The following is a 20,061-nucleotide window of genomic DNA, read 5'->3' on the forward strand; positions in this document are numbered from 1 at the left end:
ATAGACTACATTATAGTGTAAACATAACTTTCATATGCACTGGGACCAAAAAACTTGTTTTACTTGCTTTAATGCAATATATGCTTTGTTGCCATGGCTTTGAACCAAACCCGCAACACCTAGGTATGCCTGTATCTAAACATGTGAAAGTGGCTTTGGAATTGAGTAATGTGAAGAGGCTGGGATAATTCTGAGGTGCTTGATAGTAAAAGCCAAGACTGCCTTGAAAAGATTGTTGGTAAAAATACGAACTTTGCAAGCATCATAGAATCCCAGGGACTTTAATACTGCAGGAGCAGACACAGGTTGCATGGGGTTAAAAAAAGTGAGAAGTAAGTAAACCTAATGATTTTACATGCTGTTTAAAGAAGACAGATGACTCCATTAGTACAACAAATTAGCATCCCTAATTTAAGAGGACTAGTATAAGAAAATGTTATTATTATTGCCATAGCACTACTGCAGTTAACATTACCTTGGAGCAGATAAACTTTTATTAAATGCAGAAAGCCAGGTCACAGACTGTATTCTTTTCCTCATTGACTTATACTGATTGGACAAATTCAGGCAGTGTATATGAAAAGTGGATTCTTTATAGTCAGATCAGTTTGAATCTGAGATTGACACTTAATGTAAGCTTGGACAAGTAGCCTTTTGGCCTCAATTTTCTTGAATAATGGCTTGATTTTAAGGGTTATAATTTTTGTGCTGGGTTTCACTTTTTTTTTTTTTTTTTTGAGACAGGGTCTTGTTGATACCCTGGCTGGATTGGTCACTTTTGTATCTTTCCACATGTTGCATAAGTGCCTTCTATACATGATAGGCTTTACCAAAAGTGTTTTTGGAACGAATCCTACTTAATTTCATTTGTATCCAAGTTTTCCAACCAAATCCCCACTTCAAGGACTTTCCATGTGCTAGCTGCCTTTTCAGGAATGCTTTTTTTCTCTCCTCTAGCTAATTTTTAATCAAACTTCAGGTCTGAACTTCCTTGAGAGATTATTTGTTTTTTGAGATGAAGTCTTGCTCTGTCACCAGGCTGGAGTGCAGTGGTGCAATCTCGGCTCACTGAAACCTCCATCTCCCAGGTTCAAGAAATTCTTGTGCCTCAGCCTGAGTAGCTGCAATTACAGGAATCTGCCCCCATGCCCAGCTAATTTTTGTATTTTTAGTAGAGAGGGGGTTTCACCATGTTGCTCAGGCTGGTCTCAAACTCCTGACCTCAGGTGATGCTCCCGCCTCGGCCTCCCAAAATGCTGGGATTACAGGTGTGAGCCATTGCACTTGGCCCCTTGAGAGACCTTTTAAAGTCCCTCCAGATATGTTAAATCCTATTTATATGCTCACAAAACACTGTATTTTCAAATCAAAGCACTTATTACAACCATAATGAAATAACTGTTTAAAGTTTCCCTACCTGCTAGATTTCTTTATGAAGGCAAGGATGTTCAGTTTATTGTGGCATCCAATATGCTTAGACAATATAGGCTAGATGTTGGCTGTTGGCTATAATAATAACTATTATGGACATTCAAATAATTTTTTTAATGAATAACCCTGAGCAGTTCTGTTTCTATTGATGCTGTGGCATTATGTACAAAAGTACACGAGGACTGTTTGGTGGCTCCGTATTATTGATCAAGCGCAAACACTGCTTTTCTTCACCATGTTATAGCAGGCCATTTCCACATTTCCTTGTTTATGTTTCAGCCAGTGACAACTACAGGTCCCAAATGGCCACGCTGATAGTAAACGTTAATGGATGGCTGCCAATGAGAACTGTGCACCGGGCAGGAACATGCATCATGCTTGGGTGTGAGGAATGAATCTGAGATCAGGTAAGTACTCAGAGAGATGATCCGAGCACAGCCAGCACATGCCAAGCTCATTCAGTGAACTCAGGTGTCACCAGCCCCTGCTCTGTCTTGCTGTGTTACTTTTGACAAGTAATTTTGCTGGGGTTCGGTTTCCTCGGCTGCTAGACTTCTGTGCACCTTCTGTTTATTCAAATAAACTTTTCACTTCATTGAACTGCTGTTGCTTAGGTCTGCCTTTGGCGTCTCCTATACTTCCCAGGGATGTGAAAGGGGTCCCTCAGACAAATACTCGGTCTGAAGATGAAATGGGGGCAGAACTCAAGTCGCGGGCTTGTATCTTGGATAAACACTGCGTACCTCGTACTGAACCACACTGGTGCCTCCCGCTTTGCTCCGCACCTGCACAAACCCGCAACTGCCCTTCGGAGTTGGTCATCTGACTTCTCTGGGGTAACAGCCACATACTCCGTAAAGGGTCCGGAACCCCAGCCTCCAGAGACTTCAGGCAATTTTCTCAAGTCCGCGAACTTACCCTCCCCGTCCGCATCGCACCCACCCCTTCCCCGGGCCCTGTCACCTTGGCTGCCTGGTTCATGGCTCTCCTCCCCGCGGCCGCTACCTCCGGAGCAGTCGAGGAGCCCCGCCTCTCAGCAACCAAGCAAAGCCTGAATTGTCCAATTCTCAGTAGCCGCGTTCTAACGCGCCACAACCAATCACCATGCAGCGTCTACGTTTTAGCCCCGCCCTCCTCGAAAAGGACCAAGCTGGCGGCGTATGCTAAACGGATGGCAACTGGAAAAACCGCGAGAAGCCGCAGAGCCCAATTACTGTCCAGAAGAGAGCGGAAATCGCCTGGACGCCATGTTAGTTGGGGCAGAGTCACTTCCGGCGCAGGGAGCCTCTGTAACCCAGACTGGGTTTGTATTTAGCGGACGGCATCGGCGCCCGCCTATTGTTACCTTCTGTTGAGGGTTTAGGATCGTCTGTAAAAGAACCCTTATTTTAGCGTTTCCCAGTTGCTACTGTCTCTTTGGAAATGTGCAGAATAAAAGCCAAGTCCTAACAACTGCAGCAGGGATTGATTGGAACGCTGACCCCTAAAAATTGTATGCGTATAGTCTCTGATTTATTTCCCCAGAACGTGAGGTTAAATTACTCTCTCAAGTTCTCATGGCTAGTAAATGGACATCTGGGATGCAAATCCACTACGCCTGACCGCAAAGCCTAGTCTTACCTTTTACATTTTGCCTATTCAACTCTCTCAACTTCTTGGTTTTGCTGATAAAAAGGTAGGAAATAGGTAATTAATCAGCAACAGCATAATCAGAAACAATCATATTTATTTCAGTGCGTTTTAACTTATGACTTTGCAAGCATCAAGAAAAAACTCTTTAGGCATGTTACTAACGTGCCACAACCTTTTCCTATTGTTCCTATTGCGTAATTGTTCTCCTTCCCTACCCCTATAGCCTTTCAGGTTAACTTTTAGATAAAATTTACTTCTTATTGAAAATGAAAGATCTGGACCAATGGATTTCCAAGGCCCTTTTTCTTCTATGTGATCAATGTTATTTTACTGAATTATTGCAAGTCATTCTGAGAATAGCAAGATAATTGATTTTTTAAAAATTAAAGTGCATTCGATTTGCAGAACATTTAACGTAAGGAAGCAATTAAACCAAGTGTACTGGATATTGTCTTTTATCTAGGAAACAATAAATTAGATGATCTTGGACCTTGCATTGTATCTCCTGAATGCTGACAGTGATTTAAAAGATGTCCCATCCTTGCTCCCCCATTTTCACTGTAGAATAATAGTGCAGCTTCCTGAAAATTCATAACTTATTGTGATGATTTCTTGCTAGCTAGTGTCCTGTATGTAGTTAACCAAAACCCCTCATCTGCTGATATTTGAAAACAGTTCGTATAATGACAGAATCAGTTTAGTTCTGTGGCCCTTCTTTTCTTAGATAAATCTGCATGACTCTTTTAACTGTTCTGCATACCAGGTGGGCTCTTTACTATCCTAGTTGTTCTGGGAACATGGCCTGGTTTGTCTTGTCACCCTAAAATAATCAAAAGGCTAAGGAACCAGTTAAAAGGGTTTATTCAACTGGAAAGTATGAGGGCAGTCACATGGGAACATGTAGACACCAAAAAATGGTGATACGTGCTTCCAGTGTGAGGAAAAGTGAAGATTGTTTATAGAAGACAAAAATGGAGATGCCGATAAGAATTACAACATCTTCCAAACAACAGATATCATCCAGATTTAAGATCTGATTGACTGCTATTGATTACACTCTAAGGTGGTTGCTTAATATTTTTTGTAAGAAAGTAACAATCACAAGGGTCTACAGCTCCAATATTATGTAGTCTAGGTTTGAATGAAGAATAGGGAGTCCGATTAATATATAACATTTCAACATAAAGGTCAGGAAGTAACAACAGTCATGTACCAGAGAAGAAAAACAGCTGTATTACACGACTCAGTTTTCAGGGCTGAACTTCTCTCCCTCGGCTTAATAAATTTGGAAGGTTCTAAAATTTCATTTTCTTTTTAAAGTTTGTATCTCAAAATATAAGTTGCAGAACTGAACAGGAAATTCCAACATGTTCATCATGTAAGTTCACAAAGCTATGTAGTAGGCAGAATAATGGCCTTCAGAAGATGTGTTCAGATTCCAGGAACCTCTATGTTATATATGACAAGAGACTTTGAAGATGTCATTAAATTAAGTATTTTGAGATGGGAAGACTATCCTGGATTGTCTGGTGGACTCTAATCATAAGGATCTTTATAAGTGAAAGAAGGAAACAGGTCAGGGAGAAGTTTGAAGATGTTCTGCTGCTGGCTTTGAAGATGCGGAAGGGGCCACAAACCAAGGAAAGCAGGCCTCCTCTAGAAACTGGAAAAGGTGAGGGAATGGTTTTTTCCCTACAGCAACCAGGAGGAATGCACCCTTGCTAACACTTGATTTTAGCTTAGTGAAACTCAATTTGGACTTTTGACTTCCAAAAATGCTACCTGTTTTTGGCTCCTTCCATTTTCAAAGTCAATAATGGAGCATCTTCAAATCTCAGACTCTCACCTCTGCTTCTGTGGTCACGTCTCCTCTTACTCTCACTCTTTTTTGTCTCTCTTTAACTTACAAGGGTTCTTGTGATTACTTTGGGCCCAACTGGATAATCCAGGAACCTCCCTATTCCAAGATCCTTAACTTAATCAGATCTACAAAATCCCACTTACCATGTAAAGTAACATATTCACAGATTCCAGGGATTAGGACATGGGCATCTTCTGCCTAGCACACTGAGTTTGGATGATGCCAGTAAATAAGGTTGAAATGGAAAGAAATGAGATAGAAGCAGCAGCAATGGACCTGATCACATAGTGTCCTATAAGCCAAGGAAGGGATTTTGGATTTTATTCTGTGATGGTATATTCTAGCATATTACCAGCAAGAGAGTGACATTATGATTTATATTTTATAAAGATCATTTTGGGTGCTGTGTGGCCAATTAACTACAATGGAAGCAGAGAGGTTCTCCAACTAGGAGCCTTTCAAAGTATTCCAGGAAAGAAGTGTTAGTAGCTTGGATTACAGTAGTGGAGGTAGAGGAGGTAAGAAGTGATTAGATTCTTAGTGATGTGTGCTGAAAGTACAGAGAGAAGATTTAAGGATAATTTCAAGCCTTTTGGCTGGAGTAATTGGGTGAATGGTGGTACAGCAGATATACTGCGAAAGGAGGTTTTGGTTTGTTTGTTGTGGAGGGAGTCAAAATAAAATTGCAATGCCTGGTAGCCATCTAAGTGGAGGTGGTCAGTAGGCTGTGATGTATATCATTGTGATGTATATCACAGCCTACTGACCACCTCCACTTAGATGGAATTAAGGGGAGAGGTAGGTCAAGAGACAAATACTTGAGAGTCACTACTCCATAGATGATAAAGCCTTCAGACAGAGTGAAAGCTGACCATAGGATTTATTATCCAAACCAGCACACATTTTAACTTTTTATTTTGACAATTTCAGACACAGAAAAGTTGCAAGAATAATACATAGAATTTGTATATGACTTTCACTCAGATCCTCCAAATGTTAACATTTTATAATTGTTTTATTCTTTTCTATTCCTCTACTTATCTATAGACAGACACTTTTTTTCTGAATTGTTTGAAAGTAAGTTGCAGACATGATACCCATACCCTTAAATACTTCGGTGGATTTTTCCTACAAAGTCATTCCCTTGTATCACTAGTTCTATGGTTCTTAGGCCAGCTGCAACTGTGTATCACCTGGAAAGTTGGAAACCTAACTTTTAGGACCCCACCCCAGACCAACTGATTTTGAAAATTTTTCTGTGGTTGTGAAAGGAAATTAACATGACTTCAAAACCATTATCTAATTTGTAGGCATTATTTAAATTTTACCAATTGTCCCAGTAATGTCTCTGATAGCCGAAGTACCAATGGGACACTTTTGAGATTAAAGAGAACCACAGTCAGTAATTTTGCCAAGACAGAGTAGTAGAGTGTAATCATAAAAGGCAGTTGAGCTCACACCTGTAATCCCGGCACTTTGGGAGGCAGAGGCAGCCGTCTTACCTGAAGTCAGAAGTTTGAGACCAGCCTGGCCAACATAGGGAAACCCTGTCTTTACTAAAAATACAAAAATTAGCCGGGTGTGGTGGTGTGTGCCTGTAGTCCCAGCTACTTGGGAGGCCGAGGCACGAAAATTACTTGAACCCTGGAGGCGGAGGTTACACTGAGACGAGATTGTGCTACTGCATTCGAGCCTGGGCGACAGAGCAAGACTCTGTCTGAAAAAAAAGGCATTGAAGAGGTAAACTTTTTCTTAATACGTATACTTAGAAGTCTAAGGTCTAGTATGACGAGAACTGGAACTGTCCATAGGATTTTATAAATTGATGTTCTTAGTGACCTTGACAAGAGGGAAATGGACTCAAAAAAGAAAGATAAGAAAGCCGACACAGCATGTAGAAAACTCCTTTTTAAAAGGAGCAAAGATACAGAGGGGGATGTGGGATTAAGTAAGGTTTTGTTCTTTTAAGGTGGGCCATTAATACATTAGGTTCTTGGAACAATTCTTGGCAGAGCAGTCTCGGGAGGTTTACAAACTACGGATGCCTGGAGTAGTTTCATCTCCAAAGATTCTGATTTAATGGATCAGCCAGGCTCACGGGGATATTTAAAAGCCCCCCAAGTGATTTTAATGTGTAGTCAAGATTGTAAACCACTGGTAGAGAGAGAAAAAAATCTAAAGAGAGGATTAAAAAAAAAATCTGCCGCGGAGCAAGACCTTAAATAAATAAGTGCTAAGTTGTCAGCCAGCACCACTTGAATGATCAAATCTTGTCAGTTACAGTATCCAGCTTTTCCTACAAGCGTCCATAGGCAGACGAAGGGTTTATACCAGTAACTCCATTCCCCAGGAGACAAGAAAGGAAGATAGAAAAACGACTCAGGAATCTCCTTGGAGCTAAAGATCCGGACCTTCCTCCAGTGAGTCCCCGCCGCAGTTCCTGCAGAGCTCTCGCGCGCTGGCTGCACGCGCAGCCCAGGTCGCCAGTGCGCACGCGCAGGATTCGCTGGAGCTCTCGAGCCCGGTTCCCTGCGCAGGCTTGGCTGCGCGCTCTCGCGCCGCACGCTCCGTGCGTTCCTCCCTTCTTCCTAGCCTCTCCCTTGGCCGCCGCGCGGGAGAGAGGCAGAGATGGCAGATGAGATCGCCAAGGCTCAGGTCGCTCGGCCTGGTGGCGACACGATCTTCGGGAAGATCATCCGCAAGGAAATCCCAGCCAAAATCATTTTTGAGGATGACCAGGTGGGTACCAGGCACCGCTTCGCTCGCCTGCTGAGGCGGGGGGTATAGCCCGCGGATCCTCTGGTTTCCCGCGAGTGCCGCGGTGAAGGGAGGGGACCGAGGGGACCCGGCCGATCTGGCCGAGCGGGCCCCCCGCCAGCGGGCAGGGCCCGGGCACTCGGAGACGGCCTGCTGGCGCGTGCCAGCGCTCCGGTTACGCGTTATCTGCCCCGGGCGCGGGCCAGGCCGCCGGGCGCCCTGGGTGCCGCACCGCGGGGCCTGGGCACGTGTCGGGGCGCACTGGGGCCCCCGCGTGGAAGCCCGCCGGCTTCCCGGCTGCCTCAGACCTCGCCTGTGTCAGGAATCTCGAAATCTCGCCAGCGCTCTGCCTGACAGAGAGAAACCCGATCGCGCCCTGACTCAGGGCCAATCTCCGCAATCTCCCGCGCACAGCCAGCCGGCCTGCCAGGGCCTGGGGTTCCTGGGCGCTGCTCGGCGCGTTATTGTTCTCGAGGGCCCCGGGGTCGCGGGAAGGCGCGGGGACCTGCTGGGCCTGCCGGCTTATTTCGCGGGTTGCGGCTTGCCACCCTCACCCCTACCCATACCCCTGTCCCCACCCCAAGGTCCACCCTGGGCCAGCGAGGCGATTTCCCTCCTGCGATAAGCGGGCCCGCCTGGGATTTGCTTTCCGTTGACCTCTCCAGCTCAACATTTTGGACTTACAAACAGGGGAATGATTTCTTTTATCAACAGGAAGTAATTTTATGCCAAGAGGCTAAGACTAGTTTTTGTTGACTTCCTCGTAGGTGAAATCCCAGTTGATGTGACTTTGAGACATCTTGTGTAAATTATTTAGTGGACAGTTGTATTTTGGGGATTGGATCTCAGATAAAGCTGGGTAGAAGATTGGCTGATTTAGATAGGAAAAATTTTGTAAACATTTTGTTAAATTTAGGAAATATGAAATAGAAAAACATTTATTCTACTAGGATAACATTATCTAAGATTTAATTAGGTTCCTCCAGGTGAATTTTTAAAAAATACTTTGTCGCTAGTCAGGGAAAATTCTTTTCTTTTAGAAGAAATACTTATTTGTAAAGTTTGTAGTTGCCTTTGAGAAATGGTTGAAAAATTTACATTCGAACCACCGAAGTCCAACAGTATAACAGCAGGAAGCATTCTAAATGAATCAGCATTTTGTAGGGAGGACTCAGTAGAATTACTCCTGAGACAAGTGTGGATGGGTTTTATTAAAACAGCTTTCATTTCAACAGGGAGCAAGAAATGCAAAAATATTCATGCACTATGTGTATTTATAGACACTGTGGTAAATAATTTGTCTAAATGCTAAATAATTTAAATACACAAATAATAGGTTTATTTCTTAGTTAAGTGAGAATAGATATTAATCAAATATCAGACAAATATGTAGTTACAAAACTTATTGCTACCATAAAGAAAAAAACCCAGGAAATTGCACAACTAGGACTCTGCTCTGACCTGGGAATAATGGGAGGGGGAGGGGAAGCAGAGTTTTTTTTTCTCTTTTTTTTTCCCTCCCAGAAATAATATATGTGCTGGGAATGGAATGGAGGAATGACCAGCAGTTTAAGTTAGACAGAAGTTGGTGTTTGGAGGGGGAGAGGATCATTGAAAAAGTCCTGAGGGCAGAGATCTCAGGACAGTTTGATGTGAAGAGTTGCAGAAGATGTGGAGAGGTAGACAAGGATTAGCATGGCCAATTTCTATGCATCCATTGTCTCCCAATTTTGCCTCAGAGTTGTCGTCCCTAAACACTTAATCAAAATCAGGCTTTTCCTGTGATAATCATTCATATTATCCTTTACTTTTCCTTTGTAATATGTATGACCTTTGGTGATTATTACCTTTATTTAGAGTTGGTCTTCCCATAAGACTTCTATGGAAAGGACCATGGCACCATTCATAATGTGTACATTTCTGTTTTCTTAGCATCTAGTGCCTCCTCTAGCATATAGTTAGTGCTCAGTAAATACTTGTTGAAATAAGTTTTAGCCTACCAATATGCTAAAACTTTGATTTATTTGTTACTGTCCCTTTTCCCTAGTGCCTTGCTTTCCACGACATTTCTCCTCAAGCACCAACCCATTTTCTGGTGATACCCAAGAAACATATATCCCAAATTTCTGCAGCAGAAGATGATGATGAAAGTGTAAGTAAATTTCTAACATGGTTTATTTTCTTGCTTTTTAAATTGGGAGATTAATTTTATCTTTAAAGTGCTGTCCTTAAAGATAAATTTCATCTTCCTAAGGTCATTACTAAAGAGAAATAGAAAAACGATGAGGACTTCAGTTGGCCAGCTGTTTTCCAAAGTTGCTGCATCATTTTGTATTCCCACCAGCAATGAATGAGGGTGCCAATTTCTCCAAATCCTCATCAACACTTGCTATTATCTTTGACTCTAGCCATCCTATTAAGTGTGCAATGGTATCTCATTTTGTTTTGATTTGCATTTCTCTTAATAGTAGGTAGACTTTTAAGGTACTATTTCCAAACTATCTTTTTTCTTGTGTTAATTATCTATGTTGTATCATATAAGACATTTTAGTTTAATCCAGATTAATATAATCTATGAGCTCAGGAGTGTCCCAGTTTAATTCAGTCTCTCTGGCCAAGGAGATACTATTCTTCCTGTTTCTTAATTTTAACTCAAATGGTGTATACTTAATTGGGTCTCTGTCTCCTTAAAAGTAGTGGCCTGCCTGTATTGGCAATATCTTTGACACACAAGTTCTTCTATTATTACTCCTAGGTAATTGTAGAAAGTACTGAAATTCCAGTTTATTTTGGAAAAGCCAGTACATGTTCAGTTTGTCCTAATTGAAGTTAAAATGTATGCTAAATTTCAATCATTCCTTTGCAGATAGATCAGTCTGCATTTCAGTCAGGCCTTGGCACACCAGTGACGCGGGGGATGATACTAATTAAGGAGGATCATGATTCTAGCCTCGAAAGTTAGGGAAATACACTGTATAAGAAGACAGAGCCGGGTGCGGTGGCTCACGCCTGTAATCCCAACACTTTGGGAGGCCGAGGCGGGTGGATCATGAGGTCAAGAGATCGAGACCATCCTAGCCAACATGGTGAAACCCTGTCTCTACTAAAAATACAAAAAATTAGCCGGGCATGGTGACACATGCCTATAATCCCAGCTACGTGGGTGGCTGAGGCAGGAGAACTGCTTGAACCCTGGAGGTGGAGGTTGCAGTGAGCCAAGATTGCGCCATTGCACTCCAGCCTGGGCAACAAGAGGAAAACTCTGTCTCAAAAAAAAAAAAAGAAGACAGAGACCTCCTTTTTTTTTTGAGACAGTGTCTTGCTCTGTCTCCCAGGCTGGAATGCAATGGCATGACCTTGCCTCACTGCAACCTCTGCTTCCCAGGTTCAAGCAATTCTACTGCCTCAGCCTCCCAAGTAGCTGGGATCCTTTTTTTTGAGACAGGTCTTGCTGTGTCATCCAGGCTGGAGTGCAGTGGTACAGTCATGGCTCACTGCAGCCTCAACCTTCTGGGCTCAAGTGATCCTCCCACTTCTGCCTCCCAAGTAGCTGGAACCGCAGACACATGCCACCATGCCTGGCTAGTTTTTGTATTTTTTTATAGAGATGAGGTTTTGCCATGTTGCACAGACTGGTCTTGAACTGCTAGGCTCAGGTGATCTGCCTGCCTTAGCCTCCCAAAATGTTGGAATTACAGGTGTGAGCCACTGCACCTGGCCTCGAGACCTCTTAATATTAAATTTTCTTTGATATGTTTTTGATGTCTCATTTCAGCTATATGTTTAGTATTTATCAATCATATACTCTTATTCTAAGCAAGTAAATAAGGCAACTCTATTTTTACTTCTTAACAATTTGTCAAAGAGTGATTCAGTTTTCTGATAGCATTTTGTCTTTTTTTTTTTTTGAGACAAGAGTCTCACCCCATTGCCCAGGGTTAGAAGTGCAGTGGTGTGATCTTGGCTTACTGCAACCTCTGCCTCCCAGGTTCAAGCAATTCTCTTGTTTCAACCTCCCAGGTAGCTGGGACTACAGTTGTACACCACAAAACTGGCTAATTTTTGCATTTTTAGTACAAACGGGGTTTCACCAAGTTGGCCAGGCTGATCTTGAACTCCTGACCTCAAGTGATCTGCCTGCCTTGGCCTCCCAAAGTGCTGGGATTACAGGCATAAGCCACCATGCCCAGCCTTCTAATAGCATTTTATCTGACATCCTACTTGTTGGATATGGCCTTTATCTCTTGTGGTCTGGGGTTAACCATGTATATTTATTTCTTAGTCTGGACTCAATCTTGCATACAATTTCATAAGTAATATAGCTACACTACGACTATTGACTCTTAAGAAAGTTATGTGGCCTGAGGTAGGAATAGAGGCAACCTGTTAGAGTTATTAAGGCTCCAGACCTGGGACGTAAAAGAGTTCATTACATTATTACTGAAACCTAGGAGTGATAGGCAAGATGGAAAGTCCATTTTATATCAAATCTTACTGCCAATTTTTTTTTTTTTTTATTAAAAGACTGTTGACAGTCTAAGTAAATGGAGAGATATTCTATGTTCCTGGATTAGAAGACTTAAATATGACGATGTCAGCTAAGTGCAGTGGCTCAATATAATCCTAACACTTTGGGAGGCTGAGATGGGACGATCACTTGAGGCCAGAAGTTCAAGGCTGCAGTGAGCTATGATCATGCCACTGCACTCCAGCCTGGGCAGCAGAGTGAGACACTGCTTCTTACGGGGGAAAAAAAAAAAAAAAAAAAAAAAGGTAAGACTGGGTGTGGTGGCTCATGGCTGTAATCCAAGCACTTTGGGAGGCTGAGGCAGTCAGATCAGGAGTTCGAGACCAAGCTGACCAACACAGTGAAAACCCTTCTCTACTAAAAGTACAAAAATTAGCTGGGCGTGGTGCTGCACACCTGTAATCTCTGCTACTCAGGAGGCTGAGGCAGGAGAATCTCTTGAACTAGGGAGGTGGAGTTTGCAGTGAGCTGAGATCGCGCCATTGCACTCCAGCCTGGGCTACAGAGTGAGAGTCCATCTCAAAAAAAAAAAAAGATGTTATTTCCCTCAGTTTAAAACTATAGATTCAATTAAAATGAACATTTTGAATTTTGACAACCACTTGTCAAAATTCAGATTCCAGAATATTTGTGGAAAGTGCAAAAGTTCAACAATAGTAAAAAACCTTGAAGAACAAGATAGGTCTGAATTTTTTTTTTTTTTTTTAATAGCTTCAGTAATTAAGACAGAGTGGTATCAACGCAAGGATAGTGGACCTTTAGAACAAAACACGGAGTCCAAACATAGACCTTCACATATGTGTATCTTCAGTATGACAGTTCTATTCCAGATCAGGACTGAGGAAAGGAAGCGTTTTGTTTTGTTTCTTACTTATGATGGAAAGTTTCAGACATTAAGAGAAGGGAGAATAGTAAGTGTAACGAGTTCTCAGCTATGTGTCATCCAACTTCAACATTTATTAATATATTCATCCTTAATCCATATTTTCCCTGATCCCTAGTTTTGTTTTTGTTTTTTTCCTTAAAGCAAGTTATAGACATATCATTTCAGGGTGGACTTGTAAATGATTATGCTAAGATAATTATTGTTCATATTAAAATGAAATTGGACCCTAACCTCATACTTCGTATAAGCATCAATTCAGGTACCTTAAAGACCTATTAAGAATGATTTTGTTTAGAAGTCAAGATTAGAGAATAACTTTATGACCTTAGGGTTTGGAAGGATTCCTTAACAATAAATATAAAGTACCATCCATAAAAGAAATAGATTGATTAAATTAAGCACATTAAAGTTAAGGACTTCTTTTCTACTATGAAGAGAGTGAAAAGGCAAACCACAAACTGAGAAGAGATTTGTAGCTTCTGAATTAAGGGAGAAGGTGGAGAAAGTAACAGAATAGGGTCATTTGGAAGCCTCTAGAGTATGGTAATGTTCTGTTCTTTGATCTGGTAGGTATGTAAATATTTTTTTATTATTCTTTAAACTGTATATTTTATACATTATCTCTATATAGTATTTTACAATAAAATTTAAAAAAATGTTGCAATTAAGAAAAGGACATTTTGCCTCTTTAGTATCTTAATTGCAGTTGACCCTTGAACAGCGCAGGGGTAAGGGATGCTAGTCTACATAGTCGAAAGTCCACATATTACTTTTGACTCCCCCAAAACTTGCTAATAGCCTACTGTTGACTAGAAGCCTTACAGTAACAGCTTTACGATAAACAGTTAACACGTTTTGTATGTTATATGCATTATATATTGTCTTCTTAAAGTAAGTTAGAAAAAAGAAAAGGTGGTTAAGAAAAATCATAAGGAAGAGAAAATATATTTACTGTTCATTAAGTGGAGTGAATCATAAAGGTCTTCATCCTTGTCATCTTCATGTTGAGTAGGCTGAGGAAGAAGAGGGGTTGGTTTGGCTTTCTCAGGGGTGGCAGAGGCAGAAGAAAATTTGAATATAAGTGGATCTGCACAAGTCAAATCCATGTTGTACAAGGGTCAGTTGTATTTACTTGGGGATACCTTTTTAAAGTGAGACATTATTTCTGAAACTTAGAAACTTCACGACATTAATTTTTAATTCAATATATTTGTACAAATCAGAGTTAAAAGATTAGAGTGAGTACTTAATGGTAAAATACTGTCTTATATGCAGTAACATTAAAACTTCAGAATACAATTTTTTTTTTTTTTTTTTTTTTGAGACGGAGTTTTGCTCTTGTTGCCCAGGCTGGAGTGCAATTTCACAATCTGTGCTCACTGCAACCTCTGCCTCCCGGGCTCAAATGATTCTCCTGCCTCAGCCTCCCGAGTAGCTGGGATTACAGGCATGCACCACCATGCCCGGCTAATTTTGTGTTTTTAGTAGAGACAGGATTTCTCCTTGATGGTCAGGCTGGTCTCAAACTCCCAACCTCAGGTGGTCCACCCACCTAGGCCTCCCAAAGTGCTGAGATTACAGGCGTGAGCCACTGTACCCAGCCCCAGAATACAAATTTTAACATTTAGTATAATTACACAATCATCGCATTTTAAGGTCAGAGCTTCTTACTCAGATGCAACTCTTTTCTGTAAGAATAGATAAAATTTTAATTTTTACTCAGTTAACATTCTAAATTAGTGTTTTAAGATCAGCTCTTTTACATAGAAGACAGTCGTTTGCCAGGAAATATTTACTGAACCAACTTTAAAACTGTGCTAACTCATAATTAAATTTTGTGACCAGCATAGATATCTGCTGTACAAAATTTTATATAGATGCTCCTCAACTTAAGATGGGCTTACATTCTGATAAAGCCATAAGTTGAAAATATTGTATGTTGAAATGCATGTAATACACCCAACTTACTGAACATTGTAGCCTAGCCTACACTAACTTAAGCTTGCTCCGAACACTTAACATTAACCAACAATTGGTGAAAAGCATCTAATACAGAGTGTATTCTGTAACAAAGTGTTGAATATCTCATGTAAGAGTATTTTACTGCATATCACCAGCCTGGAAAAAGATCAAAATTTGAAGTATGGTTTCCATACCAATGTAAAGTTGAAAAATCATAATTTCCCCAACTTAACGATTTTTGTCCATTGTCCATCTGTGCAATGGGCCTTACTGCATGAGCAGCAGAGTCCACTATCCTGGGGCTTACTAAGGTAAGAGGAATAGAAATGTAAGACTCTCTTTTCCCTCTTTTCTTGCCATAGGAATTAAAGGAGTTCTCTCTCCTGAGAGCTTTTTAGAATGTTGAAGTTAACCCTCCCAACTTTTTTCCCTCACCGTGGGAAAGTATAAGTAGTGAAATGGTAAAGTTTTTTTCTCTTGCCAGCCTTCTCTGCTTTAACTTTTAATGGGGAAGAAAGCTGGCAACACACAAGTGGACTCCATGTGTAAATAGAGACAAATTGACTATAGGTAGAACCAAAAAACAAACAGGATGACGCAGAATGAGACTAGGTATTTGCCACAGGATCTTACAAGTCACCAGACAATGCACTAGATCTGGTAGTGTTCATAGAAAATCCATAATGGTCACAAGGAAGTCATAAAGAAAGCAAGATGTCTTGCTTTATGAAGAAAACTTAAACACCACTTGGAATATAATTTAAAAGTTTTTTTTGGTTGGGTATAGTGCCTTGTGCCTGTAATCCCAGCATTTCAGAGGTTAAGGTGGGCAGACTGCCTGAGCTCAGGAGTTCAAGATCAGCCTGGGCAACATGGAGAAGCCCTGTCTCAACAAAAAAATACAAAAATTAGCTGGGTGTGGTGGCATGCGCCTGTAGTTCCAGCTACTTGGATGGCTGAGGCAGGAGGATCACTTGAGCCTGGGAGGTCAAGGCTACAGTGAGCTGAGATCCTACCACTTCACTCCAGCCTGAGTGACAGAGCAAGACCCTGTCTCTTAAAAAAAAAAAGCGAACTTTAATTGAATAGCAGATTTTATGTCTAATTTGTTTCTTGAAATTAGTAATGAATAAATACCTAATCTTAATGGGTCTCCAATTGTAGATTATGCTCTGTTGGGATTAAGAGTTTCCAAGTATTTGCTCAAAGGAGTGTGTTTCAAGGAGAGTTTTAAGATTTGATATTTCAGCTTGACAGTTTGTTATGTAATAGCAAAAAGTTATAAATTGCCTGGGCCTAAGAAACTTTTTTTTCTTTTCCAGCTTCTTGGACACTTAATGATTGTTGGCAAGAAATGTGCTGCAGATCTGGGCCTGAATAAGGGTTACCGAATGGTAGTGAATGAAGGTTCAGATGGTGGACAGTCTGTCTATCACGTTCATCTCCATGTTCTTGGAGGTCGGCAGATGCATTGGCCTCCTGGTTAAGCACGTTTTGGGGAAAATCTTCCCTTCTCTAGGCAATGATTAAGTTGGGCAAGTTCCAGTATGTTAAGTGGCACACTTATTTTTGCCTGTGTATGGAGAGATTCAATAAATAATTTTCAAACTGGATACATAATAAAAGACATTGTTGCATGGTTTGTAGTCTCTCTGCATTTTGCCTTTGATTTGTTATTTTAGAAATATATTTGTTGGAATATGTGAAAGTGGGTTTATAAATTTTGGAGGTTTCTTCCCAAGGAGGACTCTATAAACATCGCATTGTCTTAATGGTGTTGTTAGTCTTTGAAGACAAATTATGAGAGATTATAAATTTAACTTTGAAATATTTTTCCAGGCTAAAATAGGTCCAAATTAGAATTTTTTTTTTTTTTTTGAGATGGAGTTTCACTTTTGTTGTCCAGGCTGGAGTACAATGGTGTGATCTTGGCTCATTGCAACCTCCACCTCCTGGGTTCAAGCGATTCTCCTGCCTCAGCCTCCTGAGTATCTGGGATTACAGGTATGCACCACCACGCCCGGCTAATTTTGTATTTTTAGTAGAGATGGGGTTTCTCCTGTTGGTCAGGCTGGTCTCGAACTCCCGACCTCAGGCGATCCACCCACCTCAGCCTCCCAAAGTGCTGGGATTACAGGTGTGAGCTACTGCGCCTAGCCTCCAAATTAGATTGTTAAGCTAATTCTCACATTTTCTAAGAACACAGGAATATTGATGTAATTGATCCAGATAATGACCATTTTGGGTTTAGAAAAGCAATGCTTTCCCCTGGACTCTGGGTGTAATTTGGAAAGGATGAAAGTAGGTTTGTCACACAATCTTTGATGACCCTGGGGGTATTTCCTTGCTATTTAAACTCCATCTGAATATTTATTATAAAGACTTGAAAACATTTTACCTAGAGTTCATTTTTCTGGTAGAAAACCCACTGTTCTAAATGTGTATGCACACATTAATAAAAATATTTAAGTTGTGAATGAATTTGGCCACGTCATAGAGTAGGAAAGGGAACTTGTCAGGATCTGAGTTTTCATGTAGACTGAAACCAACCGTTTGTTTTTAGTCACCATGTACCCTGGCCTTTTTAAATTTTTTTCTGAAACAGTCTCGCTCTTTTGCCCAGGCTGGAGTGCAGTGGTGTGATCTCAGCTAACTGCAGCCTCCACCTTCTGGGTTCAAGCGATTCTCCTGCCTCACTCAGCCTCCTGAGTAGCTGTGATTACTGTCATTTGCCACCACACCTGGCTAATTTTTGTATTTTTGGTAGAGACGGGGTTTCACCATGTTAGCCAGGCTGGTCTCAAACTCCTGACCTCAGGTGATCCATCTGCCTTGTCCTCCCAAAGTGCTGGGATTAACAGGTGTGAGCCACCACTCCTGGCCTCTAACGTTCTATTTAATACAAGGTTAATAGCTTTGCTTATTTGCTTTCCTTTAGGTAGGCATTTTCCAGCTTCTAAAACTTAATACTTGTTTTTGTTTTATCTCTCATTCATACTTACGGGTTTCTTCCTTTTTTTTTTTTTTTTTTTTTTTTGTGAGACAGAGTCTCACTCTGTCATTCAAGCTGGAGTGCAATGGTGTAATCTCGGCTCTCTGCAATTTTTGCCTCCTAGGTTCAAGCAATTCTTCTGCCTCAGCCTCCCAAGTAGCTGGGACTACAGGTGCATACCACCACGCCTGGTTAATTTTTGTATTTTTGGTAGAGACTGGGTTTCACCATGTTGTCCAGGCTCCTGACAGGTGATCCACCCACTTTGGCCTCCCAAAGTGCTGGGATTACAGGTGTGAGCCATTGCGCCTGGCCTTCCATTTTTAGTCTCTAAAGATTGTTGTAGGGTTTTGACACATTTAATTGAAAATTGTTTTTCTTAAAATTTTATTTCCTGTGATTTTTAAAAATAGGTTTTTTTGGGGGAGTGTGGGGAGAGGAGAGAAATTTGCTTTTTATGTGTAACACATAATTTTTTTCCCGATTTGTCATTTGTCTCCTTACTTTGTTTATAGTGTCTGGAATGTTTGTATAGTTAATGCATCCATTTTAAATGTATTTCATAAGCCTTTCCCACCCCAAGAGGATTTTTAAATACTATTCTTTTTTTTTTGGCCTAGTACTTTTGTGACTTTATATTTTATATTGAGGAAAGGTGTAGGGAGGAGTTTTGGTGGGATTTGTGCCACAGTAAAGAATGAAATAATGAGATGCATTGTATCATGTATAGGAGGCCTGGCTCTGCTTTTTCTTTCTTTCTTTTTTTTTTTTTGAGATGGAGTTTCGCTCTTGTTACCCAGGCTGCAGTGCAATGGCGTGATCTCGGCTCACCGCAACCTCCGCCTCCTGGGTTCAGACAATTCTCCTGCCTCAGCCTCCTGAGTAGCTGGGATTACAGGCACGCGCCACCATGCCCAGCTAATTTTTTGTATTTTTAGTAGAGATGGGGTTTCACCATGTTGACCAGGATGATCTCGAACTCCTGACCTCAGGTGATCTGCCCACGTTGGCCTCCCACGTTGACCCCCAAAGAGGTGGGGTCTTTGGAAGATGATTAAGTGATGAGGCTGGAGCTTTTATGAATGGGATAAGTGCTCTTATAAAAGAGACTTTGGAGAGGTCCTGCACCTTTCACCATGTGGGAGCCCAATGAGAAGAAAGTCCTTACAAACCAGGAAGTGGCTCACCAGACATTGAATCAACCATTGACTTGGTCTTAGACTTCCTATCCTCTAGAACTATGAGAAATAAATTGCTGTTGTTTTTGAGCCACCCAGTCTATAGTATTCATTTTTTTTTTTTTTTGAAACAGGGTTTCTCTCTGTCACTGAGGCTGGAGTGCGGTGGTGTGATCATGGCTCCCTGCAGCCTCGACCTCCCTGGGCTCGGGTGATCCTCCCACCTCGCCTCCCAAGTAGCTGGAACTACAGGTGCATGCCATCACACCTGGTTAATTTTTGTATTTTTTGTAGAGATGGGGTTTTGCCATGTTACCAAGGCTGCCACGGTATTCTTTTCTAGCAGCCAGAACAGACTAAGATACTTGGGAAAGCCAATTGTTAATAGCAAGGGACACTCAAGCAGCCCACTGAAAAGGGGTTATGATAAGAGGAACTGAGGCCTGCCAACAACCAGCAATAATATGTCAGCTATGCGAATAAACCACCTTGAAAGCAGACCCTCCCCAGCCCCAGTTGAGCCTTCAAGATGACTGCAGTACTGATTAGCATCTGACTGCAACCTCATGAGAAAGACCCCACAGTACAAGCACCTGTCTAATCTCCCAAATTCCTGACTCAGAAATGGAGTGATAATAAAGTCACCAAGTTTTGGGGTAATTTGTAACAGCAGTGTTAACAAAAATACCCTGTTGTCTTAATTTGTTTTGTTGTTGCTTTTTAGCATATAGCTAGACTGCATTTTCCTGCATCCTTTCAGCTGTGTGGGGCCATATGCCTATTGTCTGGTTAATGAGATGTGTGATGAACTGATGTATGTTGTTTCCAAGACCA

The 20,061-nt window shown here is 41.4% G+C and overlaps 2 protein-coding genes across 10 annotated transcripts in view; one reads left to right on the forward strand and one right to left on the reverse strand.

Moving 5' to 3' along the window:
- Nucleotides 1-2,597, reverse strand: part of LYRM7 (LYR motif containing 7) — a 32,517-nt gene extending 29,920 nt beyond the window's left edge. Inside the window, exons 1-2 of one of the 9 annotated variants that reach the window (XR_004263422.1) lie at nucleotides 2,395-2,566; nucleotides 1,910-2,111 (exon numbers count right to left, since the gene is read on the reverse strand). Coding sequence is in view for 6 of the 9 variants with exons in the window: in XM_032259913.1 (XP_032115804.1) it covers nucleotides 2,350-2,412 (63 nt within the window). In the remaining 3 variants the exon portion in view is untranslated. The other 8 variants (XR_004263448.1, XR_004263434.1, XM_032260031.1 and 5 more) reach the window with 8 other exon arrangements.
- A 4,672-nt stretch (nucleotides 2,598-7,269) lies between these two features.
- HINT1 (histidine triad nucleotide binding protein 1) lies at nucleotides 7,270-16,700 on the forward strand. Its single transcript, XM_032259732.1, has 3 exons — nucleotides 7,270-7,663; nucleotides 9,729-9,833; nucleotides 16,380-16,700. Exons 1-3 carry the CDS (start codon nucleotides 7,553-7,555, stop codon nucleotides 16,542-16,544), a joined length of 381 nt encoding a protein of 126 aa, XP_032115623.1. The 5' UTR covers nucleotides 7,270-7,552; the 3' UTR covers nucleotides 16,545-16,700.
- The last annotated feature ends 3,361 nt before the right edge of the window (nucleotides 16,701-20,061 follow it).

Source organism: Sapajus apella, unplaced genomic scaffold (genome assembly GCF_009761245.1).
Source record: "Sapajus apella isolate SASKATOON/1434 unplaced genomic scaffold, GSC_monkey_1.0 scaffold1, whole genome shotgun sequence".
Lineage (NCBI taxonomy): Eukaryota > Metazoa > Chordata > Mammalia > Primates > Cebidae > Sapajus > Sapajus apella.

Coding starts and splice junctions, on each gene's coding strand:
- HINT1 (XM_032259732.1), top strand. CDS start 7,553: ATGGCAGATGAGATCGCCAAGGCTCAGGTCGCTCGGCCTGGTGGCGAC. Junction 7,664..9,728: donor TCATTTTTGAGGATGACCAG/GTGGGTACCAGG, acceptor CCTTTTCCCTAG/TGCCTTGCTTTCCACGACAT. Junction 9,834..16,379: donor CAGAAGATGATGATGAAAGT/GTAAGTAAATTT, acceptor TTTCTTTTCCAG/CTTCTTGGACACTTAATGAT.